The sequence below is a fragment of the Dermacentor silvarum genome, chromosome 9 (assembly GCF_013339745.2).
Source record: "Dermacentor silvarum isolate Dsil-2018 chromosome 9, BIME_Dsil_1.4, whole genome shotgun sequence".
Classification (NCBI taxonomy): Eukaryota; Metazoa; Arthropoda; class Arachnida; order Ixodida; family Ixodidae; genus Dermacentor; species Dermacentor silvarum.
In genome coordinates, this window is record NC_051162.1 from 136606356 (window position 1) to 136624301 (window position 17946).

Below are 17946 nucleotides of genomic sequence, written 5' to 3' on the forward strand. Positions count from 1 at the left end.
GCTGTTTCAATGCTGCTTAATAAAAGTGTGTTGGCTGTGGCTCGTGTAGCGTTGAGTGATGCTGCTCCACATTACGTGTTATGGGGACCAATATCACTTGATGCCACACGAACCTTTGCTACTGAGTTTGTCACCGAGTACACCCATTTTCATATTGTTTGGAGCTTGCTTTAAATAATACGGATGTTTGAATGATACATTTTATTTTTTGGTTTCAATGAAGATCGTATCAACGAAATTCCACTGTAAATGACATTATGTTAAGCCCAGCAAGGAGTGCATAATAAACTTTAATGTTCCAAATACATTTATAACATTATAACAAAGAACACAGTCAGTCATACTTTTCTCTTCGAAAAACAAATCATGTCCGCTTCAAAACATTAATAAAGGCATCACGAGGAACCTGGATGTTCCCGATGGTCCTAAGTTTTTTTTGTTTCTCAGAATGTTTCTTCAGGAGTTTTAACTTCCGTGTAATATCACCTCCGTAACACTTTGCAAGGACATTCTTTTTAAGGGCTTTGATATCTTCACGAGCCAAAATTTTGCCACCAACTGCTGCCTGAAGTGCTACAGCGTAAATTTGCTGAGGAATGCTTTCCTTTAATCTTAGAAGCATCGAACGGCCTACCTGTCGAGCGCGGGTGGCATGCACGATCGTTGTTAGCTCTTCAACAACTTTTCCATTCAGAATGATATTCAACTTCACTAAGTCGGTGAGCTCATAGCCAACTTCCTCATAGTCGAAGCTGGCATACCCTGAGGTAATGGACTTGAGTGCATCATAAAAGTCAACAATAATCTCACTTAGAGGAAGCTTGTACTGGAGAAGGATGGTGGTGTTATCTACATTTTGTGTAGTCTTGGCAACACCTCGATTATCAGCACACAGGCCCATCACTTCACTGAGGTATGTGTCCGGAGTGATGATTGTAGCCATGACCATGGGTTCATAATATTCTTTGATGATTGCTGGGTCAGGCATGTTGAGTGGATTGTTGATGGTGACGATTTCACCTCCATAATGCTTAATCTGTTTTGCTCCATGCACCTTGATTTGGTAACTCACGCTGGGAGCTGTTACAACTACTTGTGCATCAAACTCTTGGTCTAGCCTCTGACAGAAAACATCCATGTGCAGAAGCCCGAGAAATCCCAAGCGCCATCCCTGGCCCAGTGCAGGGCTAGATTCAATAGAAACTTGTACGCTTGGATCATTAAGCAGAAGGCGGTCAATTGCACTTCGCATTTCATTGTTTTTAGACTGGTCTTCAGGATAAACACCTGCAAACACCATGGGCTTTGACTCTTGAAACTTTGGAAGTGGCTTAACATAATCGCACTTGTGCGATAATGTGTCACCAGTATGGGCTTCCTTTGGAGACCTCATGTTTGCAACCACATATCCAGTTTGACCGGCACACAAGAGTGCCGTAGAAGTTTCAAGAGGCTTCATAAAACCCAAGTCTCGTACAGTGTATGTTGTTCCAGTCGCATGAGATATTATTTCATCCCCTGGTCGCAGCGTGCCATCAATTGCTATAACGAGTGCAATAACGCCGCGGTATCGGTCATACCACGAATCAAGCAATATGCCGCGAAATGGTGCGTCAGGGTTTCCACTGGGTGGTGGTATTTTTTCTATAATGGCATTCACAAGTTTTTCAATGCCAATGCCTTCTTTAGCTGACACCTTGAGCACATCTTTCTTGTCAATACCAAAGAGATTTTCCATTTGTGTCGTCACGCCATCGACATCAGCGTTCTTTAGGTCTATCTTGTTCAGGACAGGTATAATCACAAGATCAGAACAGAAGGCGATGTTGAAGTTGGCCACTGTTTGGGCCTGAATTCCTTGATTGGCGTCGACTAAGAGAATGACACCTTGGCACACTGACACGGACCGAAGTACCTCGTAGCTGAAATCGACATGGCCAGGAGTATCGATAAGGTTCAGAAGATACGGCTCAGGGTGACCAGGTTTCTCGAAGACCATCGATGCTGTCTGCGCCTTGACTGTGATGCCCCGCTCTCGTTCAACAGGGAGCCGATCCAGCACTTGCTTGTTATCCCGAGAAGGCTTTATCGTCCCCGTGAACTCTAGGAGGCGGTCAGAAAGCGTGCTCTTTCCGTGGTCTACGTGGGCTACGATGCAGAAGTTCCGCACAACCTTCTGGGGAAACTGGCTCGGGTCAATGTCATACTTGCGTTCTTTGATGTTGGTCGCAACCGAATTCGTAGAACAGAACCCCTGCAGCGCACGCTGCCGACACGTCCACTTGTGGACACAATCGTTCCAGACTGTCCTTCGGTTGCACCAACGGGAGGAAACCAACAGAGAAGACCGCATTGCACAAACAATGCATCGAGCACCCACAGAAGGCAACGAGTTCCGATGGCGTGGTCAGCAAACGCCTACGCAGAAGAGAAACTGTACCTTCGACAGTGCACCGGAAATACAAATAGCGGCGGTGGCGTTGTGAACTAAACTATGCGACCGAAGAGTGGGACGAGCGGCGGCACCCCGTACATTCGAGCATACGGGTGCGGGTGTTGCGCTGTACCTCGGGCTTTCGAAGCCCTAGGTGCAGTGCACCGTTAATATATGCAGAGAAACTTGGCTGAATCGAATAAATCTTATAACTGGCACCACCTGCACCTTTTCGTTTGTGGTGCCGTACACCTTTTCTGAATCGAACAAGTGGAAACCTCCGCCTCCACTCTCATGAGCAGATCTTGAAGGCTTCGCTTTCACTACTATCACTAGCTGCAGGAGCTGAAAGCCATAGAGTTTCCTACAATAATGTATGAAATCATGGAAGAAGGAAAAAAAATACACGCTTTTTTCTTCCTCCATGCATTAAACTTTATGCCAAAACCACCTGCAGCAGCATTAAAAAAAAAAAAAAATGCTTTAGGTTGGCGTCGCTAGGGGGTTACTCATCGGTTACTATATTACTCCATCGTACAGTGTACTAGAACAACTCTTCTAGTACACTGTACTCCATCGTTACGTACGTTGGTTCTTTATTCATAGCCTCCTATATAATATATATAATTATATATATAATAATAATATATATAATATATATATAATATATATAATACATATAATTATATAGGAGGCTATGCTTTATTCTATGATCATTATACTATGGATAACTTGTTTTACCCCATGTTGTGCCCTGTCGAGCCTTGGCAATGCCTCCTTTTTTACTGGCCTTGGCATAGCCTTGGGGTGTGTCGTTTTCTCGTGTGTGAAGTTTACGCCGCATAGCTCGTTTTTGGATGTCAGGGACATCAATACGCCGGAAAACATGTCGCACTTCTTGCCGGAACTCGAACAGGTCGGTACACTTCGGAGACGAGGGCGCATCTGCTGTGGCGGGCATGCAGGCTCCCAGCAGTGATGTCATTTGGCACGCAGTTCTTCCTCGCTGTGCAGGTTATGTTTATGCGAATGGTTTCGATCGTTTTAGATATTTCACTCCAAAATGGTAGTCGTTGTTGTCTTTAACACTGCAGCCGGCTGTAATCTATCTGCAACAGTAGAGGCATCTATTTTAGTTATGCGCAGTAATGTAGCTGGATAAGTTTGTCCAATAAATATACCCTAACGAAAAGTAAGTTCACTGCATTCGGTACTTCACTTACTGAAATCTTTGCGTTGCTGTCAGCGCTTTTAACGTCATGAAGATCATTTGAAGTCCTATATAATGCCTGAGCGGGTCGTGACGTATATTTTCACTGGGGCGCCTTGACGGTGCACGAAAACACGGGCTTGTACGTGACACATATTTCCCTCCGCGTAAACAATAGGGACTACACTTTTAAACACAGTGGCAGAGCAGAGTCAGTGCGTCTACTAGACAAAAATTCACAAACCTTGCATTGTAGTGCACGTTAAAGAGACCAAGGTGGTCAAAATTAATTCGGAGCCCACCACTACGGCGTGCCTCATAATCTGAACTGGTTTTGGCACGTAAAACCTCAGAATGAAGAAAATTCACATTTCAGGCTGCAGCACTTTTTGCTGAAACCACTTAAAGGTTTTTGGATGGTTTGGGTATGCGTGCTCTTAAAGCTGCAGTGTTAAAACTGCCTTCCGCATGAAAAGTTACACAACACAATGCTCACGTTAGTGGTGAGGAATGCTCTCCTATTCAATATTTTTTTTTCTTTTCAACCTGTTGTATTCTTGCTACCTGGGTTGTAATAAGAAACCAAGCAAGATACAATGACTTGTGTTTTTATTCTAACAAATTTAAAATATGTTACACTCGCAGCAGCTTTGTTATTACTCAGATTTTTCAACAAGATCAAATTTCTTGTTTGGCCTACGCTCTTCATTAAAGAGCTTGGCATCTTTCCTTGCCTGCTCTGTGTGAAAAAGATTAACTTGAAACCTTTGTCATGTTGGAGGCCATGAAGAGTTGTCTGCATTCAATTGGCAAGCATTTCACTTCGCACGTAGTATGCTTTCTACAGTGATGCAGTTGAAGTGAAACACTGGCAGGATCCATCATGACACAGGGAGCCGGAATGCACCTGCCAGCTCTGTGTGCACACAAGCCATCGGCTAAGGAGTGCTTGTAGGCTGATCAAGAGAGTAGTAAAGAAAAGTGGGTAGTGAGCTAATTGGACGGCCAATGGAAGACTTTTGTTAAGCTAGGAATAGGAAGTGAGTTGTGGGCACAGGCCTGTCCTTAATAAACAGCTTTGTTTCATTCACCCGTGTTGCTCAAGACTCCCAACTTGGGCCACTAGGCACTGCGCACCTGTGTGCAGTTCTTCAACGAATGTCTTTGCCCAGCTGCCGCATGACAGTGTTAGCAGAGTGTTCACAGGGTGGCACAAAATAGGGGCGCGATCTTGTACGCGTTCCAAAATGGAACGGAGGCGTTCCGTTCCATCGAGCCGCACACGATTGGTCAATTTCAACCGCGACGTTCAAATTGACCAATCGTGTGCGGCTCGATGGAACGAAACGCCTCCGTTCCATTTTGGAACGCGTACAAGATCGCGCCCTATGAGTCCTGCTGCACTACACGCCTTACAGGTTATGATGGTGGCAATACACTGTGTCGCTAGAGTTCTTCTAGGCTAAACGCATTGCGGTTGACAGTCGTAGTTGCTGAGAAAACTTATTTTTCAAGGTGATGCGGACATATGATTTGAACGTACAACCTGTGCGCACACAGCACAATTAAGACAAAAAATGCAATGTTGTTGCTAACTACGAGTGAGAACGACAGCAGACAGCAGTCTGTGTTCAATCTTTTAAGGTTGCTAGAATAAGAAATACGTGGATCCCACATACTCTTGGGATCAGCTTAAGTGATGCTTTTAGTGACGTTTGCGATGAATGCTGTTCCTTCTTAGCGACCGCATGACCCTGTTGGACACATTTTCACTGGGAACTGCCTTGCTCGTCATGAACTTGTGCTTGATCATGCATATACTACACATGATGACAAAGGAACGATGACGAGGGAATGACCATCACGGCAGGAAGATGACTGTATGGCGACAATTGCATGATGACATTGTAAACACTGCAGCAAAATGAAGACGATGAAATGATCATGACAACCATGCAGTAATGACGATGGCATGACGACGACTCTGGAGCAATGACTATGGTATGGTGACGACGGTGTGACAAAGGTTATTATGAAGCTGGAATGACGAAGATAAAATTATTACAGTGGTAGCAGCATGAGGATGCTGAAACGATGCAAAGGCATGGCGAAAATGGGAATCGCTGCAGCAAAGTGACGACAATGGAATGACCATTATGGCATGATGATGACTGCATGACAGTGATGCAGTGGTGACAATCGCATGACGACGGCATGGTGACAATAGGATGATGCTTAAATTATAACATTGGCATGATGACAACAGGATAACAAAGGTAGGGTGGCTACAATGATATGTCGACAGTGGAATCACTATGACAAAATTACGACCATGGAACGACCACGGCAGCACGCTGGTTTTGGAGCTCATGTCCGCACTGACGTGCATCAACAGCTGTCGCAGATATTCAGCAAGACATTAACAGCAACAGTGGTGGAGTTGGTGGAAGAGGGAAAGAAAGCTTTGCTTTAAAACATTTTGTGTGCAACTCTACTGTGTCCAACACATGCAGCGTAATAAAATTGTAATTTACCTGAGAGTAGCATGACACTACATAACATAATACTATAAAATACCCATATAAGTACAGCTATCGATGAAACCCTCTCTATCTATAAATTGTAAACAACAAAGTATAATTGAAAAGTCCCCAAAGAAGTCGCAGAAAAAAAAAGTCTCAATATTGCTACACGCGTGTGGTATTTGGTTGTTTGAACGAGGCGCGCGGGCGCCTAGACGAAGAAGACGAACTGCTCTGGGCTCTCGAGCTATCGGCTGATCTGGCCAGCGTTGCAGCTATCTTTTGTAAATATACTTGTAAATAGTCTCCTGTACTTAATTCTTCGTTCGCGTAACATTTTTGGTGGAGCGTGCCGTTCCCCGTCCTCACCACGGAGCTCCGCAGCATCCGCACCGTCCAGCTTTCCGCCATGGCTCCCGGTGACGACAACTCATCTGCTGCTACTACTGCAACTCCAACCACCACGTACGTCACGGTTGCCACTCCCCGCGATCCTGGCATATTCTCCGGCCACGATAATGTTGACGTTGATGACTGGCTACGCATGTATGAGCTTGTTAGCCGCAACAACCACTGGGACCCTACCATAATGCTAGCTAATGTCCTCTTCTACTTGGGCGGAACACCTCGTGTCTGGTTCCGGACACACGAGGAGGAGATCTCTAGCTGGGACGCTTTCAAGGAGAAGCTCCGCGACCTCTTTGGAAATCCGACCGGTCGGCAGCAGGCTGCAAGAAAAGAGCTTGCTACACGAGTACAGTCTTCCACTGAATCGTATGTCTCGTACATACAAGACGTGCTAGCTCTTTGCCGGAAAGTCGACGAGAACATGGTCGAAGTTGACAAGGTTGGCCACGTTCTCAAGGGGTTCGCGGACGACGCGTTCAACTTGTTGATCTTCAACAATGTGTCTACCATTGACGTCATTGTCAAGGAATGCCACCGCTTTGAGCTCGCCAAAAGCCGCCGCCTCATTCCACAGTTCTCCCGGCTCCCTAGCATGGCTGCGACGTCGTCCTGCGTCGTCCTTGCCGCTTCACCCCCCTCCATTGAGACCGTCACGCGTATTGTTCGCCGCGAGCTCGAGGCTGCCAGTCCTGCCACGTTCCTTCAGCGCCCACTTGACCCCACCATTGACCAACCAGCCCCAGCGATCTCCCTCATTCAGGAGGTTGTGCGGCAAGAGTTTGCCAACCTCAGTTTTCCTGCTGCCTGCTCCATCTCCGGAGCTGACGCCCGACTGGTGCCGACAGCTGCACCTCGCAGCGATCTGTATTCCCGTCCCAGATACCACAACCCTACAGAGTGGAGAACTCCGGACGACAAGCCCATTTGCTTTCGTTGCCACCGCATTGGCCACGTCGCTCGCCACTGCCGCACCTCCTGGACATCGCCGTATTCGAGCTACTTTTCCCCGTCTCCTCGCCCGTATGCCGACCCTCGCCCCTACTCGCCTCGCCGTATGCCTTCTAGCTCTCACGTATCCGTCGATGACAGTCGTCCCACTCGCTCGCCGTCACCTCAGCGCCGTCGGTCCCCGTCGCCCCAGCCACGCCGCTATTCGTCGCCGACCAATTATGGACCCTCCCGGACGGAAAACTTGGCCATGCAGCTCTTGGAGGTAGTGCTGCATCACGTTCGTCCTGTCCAAATCCTCCGTTGACGCTCCTCACGAACACGAACCTAATTTGAAGTAGATGTAGATGGTGTCCCGTTGACGGCATTGATTGATACTGGAGCCCAAGTGTCCATAATGAGCGCTAACCTATGTCGTCGCCTCAAAAAAGTTCTTACGCCTGCCGTCACTCGAGCCGTACGCATCGCCAATGGCGCCACTGTTTCCGTCTGTGGTATGTGCACTGCTCGCGTAGGAATTGCTGGCCGCCAAGTTCCTGTCCTGTTCTCCGTGCTGATCAGTTGCCCTCATGACCTAATCTTCGGGCTCGACTTTCTGACGACGCATTCTGGGCCCTCATCGACTGTTCCACCGGTACGCTGTGCCTCGAGCTTCCTCTTGTTTCCGACGTTCGCCCCGAACAACCGCACACCCTATGCACTACAGCGTTTGTTCGGTTACCTCCAAAAGCCCTAACCTTTGTCGAATTGGCTTCAACGGCAACCGTGCCTGATGGCGACTATGTCGTCGCCCCTATTCGTGATGTCCTCCTGGCGCGCGACATCTCTGTGCCACACTCCGTCGTTACCCTTGCCGCTAATAGGATGTGTCTCCCCGTTGTCAATTTTGGCTTGACGAAGCAAGTGTTACCTGAAGGCATAGCGGTGGCCACGCTCCGGTCAGTGACAGACGACCACGTCACTGCTTTTGCAGCCGACGCATCTCCAGATCCTCCTGATTACCCGCAGGATGCCTTGAACCTCGACGGCCCATTACGTCCCATGGTCGCTCCGAACCTCGCCCCTGGCCAAGCAACTGCCCTATATCGCCTTTTGCTTTCCTATCGCGACATATTTGACACTGACAATCGCCCACTTGGTCAGACGTCCCTTGTTAAGCATCGGATAAACACTGGTGATGCTGTTCCCATTCATCGCCGACCGTATCGCGTGTCCACGGCAGAGCGGCAAGTTATTCAGCAGGAAGTCAACAAAATGCTCGCCAAAGGCATTGTTGAGCCCTCGTCGAGCCCTTGGGCGTCGCCGGTGGTGCTCGTCAAAAAGAAAGATGGCACGTGGCGTTTCTGTGTTGATTACCGCCACCTAAACCGAATCACTAAAAAGGACGTTTACCCGTTACCACGAATTGACGACGCTCTTGATTGTCTTCATGGTGCCAAATACTTTTCGTCCATTGACCTTCGATCTGGTTATTGGCAGATTTCCGTCGATGAGCAAGACCAAGAAAAGACCGCTTTCGTCACTCCAGTTGGCCTCTACCAATTTAAGGTTATGCCGTTTGGTTTATGCAATGCCCCCGCCATGTTCGAACGGATGATGGACTCTCTGCTTCAAGGTTTCAAATGGTCAACTTGCCTTTGTTACCTCGACGACGTCCTTGTGTTTTCTCCTACGTTTGAGACGCACCTTGAGCGCGTCGCAGCTATCCTTGACGTCTTCCGCAAGGCTGGGCTCCAATTAAACTCATCGAAGTGCCACTTCGGGCGCCGACAGATTACAGTGCTCGGCCATCTCGTCGATGCTTCCGGAGTACAACCCGACCCAGAGAAGGTTCGAGCAGTAACAGCTTTTCCTGTACCTCAGTCTGTCAAAGACGTCCGGAGTTTTGTGGGGCTCTGCTCTTATTTCAGACGGTTTGTGAAAGATTTCGCAGCAATCGCTCGACCACGCACTGAACTTCTGAAGAAAGACGTGCCTTTTACGTGGGGTTCCCCTCAGGCTACCGCATTTTCATGCCTTATCACGACAGTATTTCTTACAGTATTGAAACTTAGAGCGCAGCAAAAGATGATAGACAAAAAAAGCGACACACAACACAAGTGCTTGTGTTGTGTGTATCTTTCTTTTCTTCATCTATCGTCTTTTGCTGCGCTCTGAGTTTTGATACTCTAATGCAATACCAACTACCCCCCTTTCCATCCTATTGCTGTCTTTTGCTGCGCTCTGAGTTTTGATACTCTAATGCAATACCAACTAGCCCACCTATCCATCCTATTGCTGTCTTTTCTTTTACAACTTCTTTGAGGCGTTTTGCATCGATTGGTGTACTCAAATCCGTGTGGTCTTGCTTCATTCACTACTTGATGTCATGGTGATTATTTTTTCTCCCTTCCTCTTGTTTGTTCCTCATTTAGCCCTTGCCACATTCATTCTACGTAGATGACATCCGTAGATGACATTCTACGTAGATGACACTTTGACCCGTCCGCACCTACAGAGGTCCGAACCGATGCCAGTGGTTATGGGATCAGCGCAGTCTTAGCGCAACGACAACATGGACACGATCGCGTTATAGCCTACGCTAGCCGGCTCCTGACCACTGCAGAGCGCAACTATTCGATTACTGAGCGCGAATGTCTTGCTCTCGTCTGGGCTGTTTCAAAGTTCCGCCCATATTTATATGGCAAGCCCTTCTCAGTAATCACAGACCATCATGCGCTGTGTTGGCTTTCGTCGCTCAAGGATCCGGCTCGGTCGTTGGGCTCTCCGATTACAAGAATATCCCTACGCAGGTGACGTGCAAGTCGGGACGCCAACACCAGGATGCAGATTGCCTCTCTCGCTACCCAGTCCAAGACCCGACCTCTACGTCTGATACTGACACCGACGCCTGCGTTCTCTCTGTTTTTCCACTAGTCCATGTCGCCGACGAGCAGCGCCGTGACCCGTCCTTGCGTGTCATCATTGACCGCCTGGAATCGTCACTTGCTGACAGCTCCCTTCGCTTATTCACACTTCAAGATGGCGTACTCTACCGCCACAACGTTCACCCCGACGGCCCAGCATTACTCCTTGTGATCCCTAAACACCTTCACTCGGCTGTTCTCCACGAACTTCACGACCTCCCCACTGCCGGTCACCTCGGTGTGTCACGTACCTACGACCGGACCCGCCGACGCTTCTTTTGGCCAGGGCTTGCTCGCTCCGTTCGAAGATACGTAGCTGCGTGTGAGAAGTGCCAGCGACGCAAGACACCGTCGACGCTCCCTGCTGGGTACCTTCAACCAATTGACATTCCCGCGGAACCATTCTTTCGGGTTGGTTTAGATTTACTTGGTCCTTTTCCTCTTTCTACCTCTGGGAACAGGTGGATCGCTGTGGCCACAGATTACGACACGCGCTACGCCATCACCCGAGCGCTCCCTACAAGCTGCGCCACAGATGTTGCCAATTTTCTTCTACGCGACGTGATTTTATTACATGGAGCTCCGCGACAACTTCTCACAGACCGTGGCCGGACATTCCCGTCAAAAGTTATCGCAGACATCCTGCAGTCCTGTGCCTCGTCTATCCACGTCATACTATCCGCAAACGAATGGCCTCATGGAGCGCCTTAATCGCACTCTCACAGACATGCTCGCGAAGTATGTGTCTTCCGACCACACTGACTGGGACCTCGCTCTGCCGTTTGTCACCTTTGCGTATAATTCCTCGCGCCACGACACAGCCGGTTATTCGCCATTTTTCCTTCTGTTCGGCCGAGAACCAGCACTGCCCCTCGACACAAGCCTCCCTGCTCACGCAGCACCCACCAGTGAATATGCACTGGACGCCGTCACCTGCGCTGCCCACACAAGGGAAATTGCCCGTGGCCGCCTTCTGCACTCCCAAGAGAGTCACCGGCGTTTGTACGACCAGTGACACCGCGACGTCCGTCGCGTCAGGTCGGCCTGTCAGAAAAACTGCTGTCTCGTTACACAGGCCCCTACCGAGTGATTCGTGCCGTGACTCCCGTCACCTACGAGCTCGCCCCTGACGCCCCATCTGCTTCCCAGTCCAGTGATATCGTGCACGTTACACAACTGAAGCAGTGTCACCCTCCCAGTGATGACATTTAGACGCTCCGGGACGTCGCTTCTGCCGCCGGGGAATTATGCTACACGCGTGTGGTATTTGGTTGTTTGAACGAGGCGCACGGGCGCCTAGACGAATAAGACAAACTGCTCTGGGCTCTCGAGCTATCGGCTGATCTGGCCAGCGCTGCAGCTATCTTTTGTAAATATACTTGTAAATAGTCTCCTGTACCTAATTCTTCGTTCGCGTAACAATATATTTACAAACAGTTCATCAAAGTCATAGTGTGGACTGGGTGCCACTGATTCTAACGTTGCATAACACGGCATGACGCTGTGATGAGAAAGATGGCATTGCTGTTGTGGTGTCAGTGTGGCCTGCCACAAAGGTGATGTCAGGCTTGCAAGGCTGGACAGCTTAGACCTGTCCACTGAGCCTACAGAGCGTAGCCGCGAAAGCTGGGGTGCGTCCTCATCGTGAAGCTGCCGTCAGATAGATAGTTGCCGCAGATGCTCTCGGTTGTGCCCGCTCAGCCCAAGGAGCATAGCTGCAGGAGATGGGGCATAGCTTCCAACAGACTGTTGCCGACTGCGTCTCCGAACTCTCACACTGTCCAAGTTCATAGCTTTATTCGTCCCTTCTGCTGTGTGTCCTTCTTTCTCTCCTTCTCCACGTGTTGTCTTTTCTTACAGTATTGAAACTTAGAGCGCAGCAAAAGATGATAGACAAAAAAAGCGACACACAACACAAGTGCTTGTGTTGTGTGTATCTTTCTTTTCTTCATCTATCGTCTTTTGCTGCGCTCTGAGTTTTGATACTCTAATGCAATACCAACTAGCCCACCTATCCATCCTATTGCTGTCTTTTCTTTTACAACTTCTTTGAGGCGTTTTGCATCGATTGGTGTACTCAAATCCGTGTGGTCTTGCTTCATTCACTACTTGATGTCACGGTGATTATTTTTTCTCCCTTCCTCTTGTTTGTTCCTCATTTAGCCCTTGCCACATTCATTCTACGTAGATGACATCCGTAAATGATAACTTTTTTCCCCTTTCAGGAAACTTCCTTCACCTATTCTACACAACTGATTTGCCATGTTTGGCGTCATTACTTTTTGACTGGTCGATTAATTTGGCCTCGCTCTGCAATCTGCTAGCCCCTTAGTTAGCTCAGATAGTAGCATTGGTGTAAGCAGGAGGGGGGGGGGGGATTGGGGGTCAAAACTCCTCCCCCTTTCTGTCGAGGGCTAGTGGCAGTTCAAAGGGAGGGGGGTTGACATGGGGGAGATCATCCCCTCTCCCATGCACATGCACAAAACGTCTTCGCCATCGCGCCAAGCGCAAATAAGCGAAACGTCTGTCCAAGTCAGCTTGCGTCTGACTGGAAAAAGCAACTACATTCGTGCTTGTTGAAAGAAAGAAAGAACTTTGCTGGCCACACTGGCGATGGTTGACACCCACACATTGGCCAGATAGGGGGATGGTGCAATAAAGCGGGAACTGAATGAGAAAACAGAGAGTGAGCTATTACATGCTATACACAAGCCAAAGGCTGAGCAGCCGAGTGTGGCCTGCTAAGGTCCTTTTCAGCTGAATAACTAAACAAAGACAGAACCACTCGTTTCACATGACACATACAAACTTGCTCAGTTTACCCAAGTTGCATTTCTGGCATAAACTAGTATGAGGAGTACAACGCATCTGGATGTAAACATGCACTAGTATATTCTTCACTTGAGCTTCACAGTCGAGTCTTTCAGAGATGACGGTTGCAAAGTAGCTGCCATTTGCCTTTGCACGCAGGAGTCATTCAGCCCTGAAGACTTCGTTGAGCGCCTCGCCTGGCGCAGCCTGGGAGGCAACATGGACCCTGAGACCTTTGACCCCAGTGTGCTGCAGGAGGCGTTCAAGCAGGGCATTCGGGACCTGCAGGTCCTCTTTGAGATGACCCAGAAGAAGTGCGAACGCCTCGAGATGATTTGCCGTGAAGAAGAAGCGCGTCATTGTCACAAGGTTTCCGAGCTGCAGGACAAGAACAAGGTGGGCCATCTCCATTTGGCCTTGAAGAGCAGTTTGCCCTAACTGGCTGTTCAGCCAGTAAAGTAATGCTGGTAGTGCATGCATTTGCCAATACTTCATCCTTGTGGCTTGAGAAAAAGGTTCTGATATTAACCTCCTCCAAGCTGGTTTTTCCACGAAAATTTATTATTCTCATTTGACTACTAGTTCCTACCATTGAATTATTTTCAGAATATAAGAAATTATAATGCTTGGTGAGTCTTACCGTACATTTGTATTCAGTAACATGCACACTTGAAAGTCTAGGGGTTTATTTGTGCACTGAAAATTTGGTAATAAAGTGAATTAATTAGCTGTGCATGTAAAACACTTAAGGGCTCTGATAAAACGTTGTGAGGCTGGCAAACAAGTAAGCTACAATGTGCTTGTTAACAAGTCAATGCCAAATTGTATGTCCAAAGAGTACCCATAATCCTTGCAGTAACTGCTGAACCTTTGCAGTGGCAGATTTCCCTCTAGTAATCTTTGTATGAAACTGTGTATGCTAGCTACATTGGGCCCTAAACAGGTGTAATTGCCTGTTGCACAAAGCTGCGCAACATGTCTTGAACACCAGTTGACAAGTGTATGAAGCTGTGTGCCAGTTGATCTCTGCTGCAATGTTGTTATCACCTAAAAGACAAAAACAGCACAGTAATGACAGGCACAAAGCTGCAGGCAGCTGTCACTTGATGCCAGGCACACGTTTTACTGGATACCATTAACAGGTTTCATTTGTGTCAAAAAAACTGTACGATTCTTACCTCTATATTCTCAAACGATCCTTTACTCGAAGCTCTTCCTCCACTTCATCGAGTTGACCACAGGGCCGCCCCTCGATTGCAGAAGACATTACGCGTTGCAAGGACTGCTATGGAGTGTCAGTGATGAGCAGTGATAATTTCTGTTGAGAGGCAGCGCGGCCATCGGCTTTCTTCAGTCGAGGGAGTTGAGTTGAATGGAGGGATGTTCAAGAACACGGAGTTAATGTCTCCTGCTTGAAAAAGCACTGATCAGCTGGCATTGTACTGAGAAACCAATCTATCAGCTTTGGTGCTGTAAGTAACACGAGCATATTTACACAATAGTACTTTTGATTTGTGCAGTGGCTTGTGCAATTAGCTTGCCTATAAAATCGGTTTATGGTGTATTGAAAGTGGTAAGTTTGTGTTTATTACCATATCTGTTCATGCTCCATGTTTGGGGAAAGTACCCGAAGAAAGGAGGAATAGGATGACGTTTTTCTTAATGTGCCATCATTTTGTTGAACGTGGATGTCATCAACCTGCAGCAGTTCAGTTATCTACCATGTAAAATCAAATCTGTGAAAATGTTCCCTTATGCATTATGTATGCTCTGAGTGGTCCCCAGTACAATAATACTGGTACCAGCACGTGCTTGCTACTGCACATTGTTAAGTGATGTGCCTAAAATATTGCATTAAACACTGAACAAGGCTGCATGTTCCTCAAAATTAATTGTAGCAATTACAAAAGTGTATAGGAGGAAATTGTGCTGTCTGTCCGTTGCTCTTCCAATTATTGGATTGGTGATGCAACCACTTTTTTTTTTATCACAGTCCTCATATGCCACATACAAGGAGCTGGATTCGCAGATTGGTTATGTGGCAATGAAGGTGGTGCACTTGGGAGACCTTCTGGAAAGTGTCAACACACCCCGTTCACGGGCTGTGGAGGCTCAGAAGCTGATGAAGCACTTTGCTGAGTTTCTTGGACCAGAACATGGGTCACACACTGGTATCTTCCATGACCCAGCCAAGGTAATACACTTGTTCTACTGTAAAATACCGAACAAGCGCCCCCCCCCCCCCCCTCGACGCGAGGATAATGCAGGGAATGTTGGGGAGGGGGCCCTTGTTCGGTACTGCCACAAAATTCAAGATGGCGGCCCAAAATGTACCCCCCCCCCCCCCCCCCCCGCCCTAGAAAAAGAAAATGCATAGTCGAAAAAAACGGAACCGAAAGAAAAGGAAGACACACACAAAGTGCACTAGAACTAAAGCTCTTTATTATTCATTCATTTAATCGCTTTCGAAGCCGTCAAATGAGTCTTCAGAGTCCGATCCGAAAATGAGGCCTAGGCACTCTGTCTGCAAGCCCTCGCGAAGTTCTGGGGCCACGGCGCCGATGTCACAAAGCTGGTCATGCAGCTGACCATCCTCGGCACCGTCGAGCACGTTAGCAATGCCGCACCCTTTGAAGGAGTGCGCGACTGTCTCTTCCGTGACAGCGGCCCATGCCTCTGACACAAAGTCAAGGGCATCCTGTCGCGACGGCTTCCTTAAATTGCCTTTCGGCGTTCTTTCCTCTTTTCTAATAAAGCTTTCCCACGTATGGCGAAGGTTGGCCTTAAATGGCCTATTCCAGAACACGTCAGCTGGCTGCAGTAGGCTTGTGCACCCTGCAGGCACGTACACGACGTCTGTGTCGCGCTGCTCTAAGGCGTCCTTTGTTGCCTGCGTTTTCTGGATGGGTGCCTGATCGAGCACAAGTAGTCGCCGCACGTCATCGCTGTTCGGCCCCCACACCCTGGTCAGCCACTCCTGCAGCTTGTCCATCCATCCATTTTTTGATGCGGTGATGGGGACTTTGCTACAAAAAGAAAAATAAATAAATTAGCGGAAATCACTGTGATCGAGCATCTCCGTTATCTCTCCGCTTTGAAAGCAAGCAGAAAAGAACTTGGTGCAGAACGGTCGTCACTCACCTGGTATGCGAAGACTCATGAATGCCTTGGGTGGAATTCTTCCTCTTGGTTCCTTAAGAATTACAAAAGCTGGGAGCTTGTCTCCACTTACGCATGCTGCCAATGCAACCGTGAAGCCCCTCTGTGCGCAACCAGTGTTTGCTATTCGCACAGTGCTCTCGCTGGAGAGTCCATTCTGACCATCGTCTGGTCCATATTTGAAATGTTGAAGAGGGTGTAGTCGTGGCGTATCCGGAGAGCGTTCACGGCAGATCGAAAAGCCTTTGCTGCCTCTGTGAAATCTTCTTCGGGTGTCTTTTGGCTTTCGTTGGTGGCATGGCGCATTGTAACGCCGAACCGCTGTTTCCATCTCTTGATTTATTGGCTGGATGCAACAAAATTTTCCAACTGCAAGCTCTGCGCTAATTTAACAGCTTCTTCAGAAAGAAGTCTGTTACTACACAGCACGCCCTGCACTTCTTTCTTGCTCGAGAAATTCAAAAAAAGCGTCATCCACTTCTTCCCTGAACACCGGCACTCCATTGCTCAACTTCCGCCGAAGCTTGGCCTTGCCAAAGTTCTGCTGCAGCAAAGTCTTATACTTCTTCTCCCACTCAAGGATCCTCTTTCTATCTAGACTGAAGTGGCAAGCTGTTGCGTGCACATTCTTTCCGTTGTGGCGATGCCATTCCACGACTTCGATTTTCTTTTTCACTGTGTATGAATGCATGTCGCGAAGTCACAGCCACATTTGGCACTGTAAAACAACAATGATAAAATGGCGAGCATCGCCAGTGTCAAGGTTGCCAGCGTCAGTGTAGGTAGCCCGTTCTTGGATTGGATTTTGGATTAGACAATAACGTAGCCAGAAGCACAGTTTTTGGCACGGTTTCGGTTTTGAAAGTTCCGGGGCGAGTCACCAGAGAATTGGGGGGGGGCGCTTGTTCAGTAGTACACGATAACTCGAAATTCTCAGATTATGGGAGGGGGGCGCTTGCACAGGTGGGGGCATTTGATCGGTATTTTATGGTAGTACCAAAATATTGTAGCTGGCTTAAAATCTTCATGTAGGTGAATGAGGACATGTGAAGAAAATGTTTCCTAATTAGTCGATTATAGTGTGACGATGGATAGCGTTTATTTACAAGATGAAGAATGCAAAGGTATTGCTCATGAAAGCAATTCACGGCGCCACATGCAAGCCAGTCCTGCTTCGTATTCCTCTTCATCTAAACTCTGCTCGCATGTTTCACTTCCTCATTTGCGGACGATGCCCACTGGGCGAATAATTCAGAAGATCGACTGTAGAATGGCTTAAGGCGCACGACATGTGTCAGCTGTGTCTTCCTAGAGCGGCGACCATTGCTTGTGACGCTGGAGATTACATACGTAACGTCACTGAGGCGGTCGACAATGACGAGTAGACCGGAGTAGCTGGCCAAGAACATCCGACATAGACCACGTTCACGGACCAGTGTCCACAACTACACAAGGCCACCTTTAATATAAGAGATGGAATGATGGCGGGCATCGTACCGAATCTTTGAATGCTGTTGAGATGCCCGAGTTTGGAGACATGCAATGCGA

The 17946-nt window shown here is 48.2% G+C and overlaps 2 protein-coding genes across 2 annotated transcripts in view; one reads left to right on the forward strand and one right to left on the reverse strand.

Annotated features, from left to right (window-relative positions):
• Positions 1–270: 270 nt before the first annotated feature.
• On the reverse strand, positions 271–2473 carry LOC119464427 (translation factor GUF1 homolog, mitochondrial). The gene has a single exon (XM_037725387.2). It carries the CDS (start codon positions 2351–2353, stop codon positions 365–367), a length of 1989 nt encoding a protein of 662 aa, XP_037581315.1. The 5' UTR covers positions 2354–2473; the 3' UTR covers positions 271–364.
• Positions 2474–3191: 718 nt separating this feature from the next.
• The window catches only part of LOC119464428 (exocyst complex component 5-like), a 223009-nt gene continuing 208254 nt past the window's right edge, over positions 3192–17946 (forward strand). Inside the window, exons 1-3 of the mRNA XM_037725388.2 lie at positions 3192–3350; positions 13399–13635; positions 15233–15433. Of these exons, the coding sequence (XP_037581316.1) occupies positions 3321–3350; positions 13399–13635; positions 15233–15433 (468 nt within the window). The 5' untranslated portion in view covers positions 3192–3320. The remainder of the gene's footprint in view (positions 3351–13398; positions 13636–15232; positions 15434–17946) is intronic.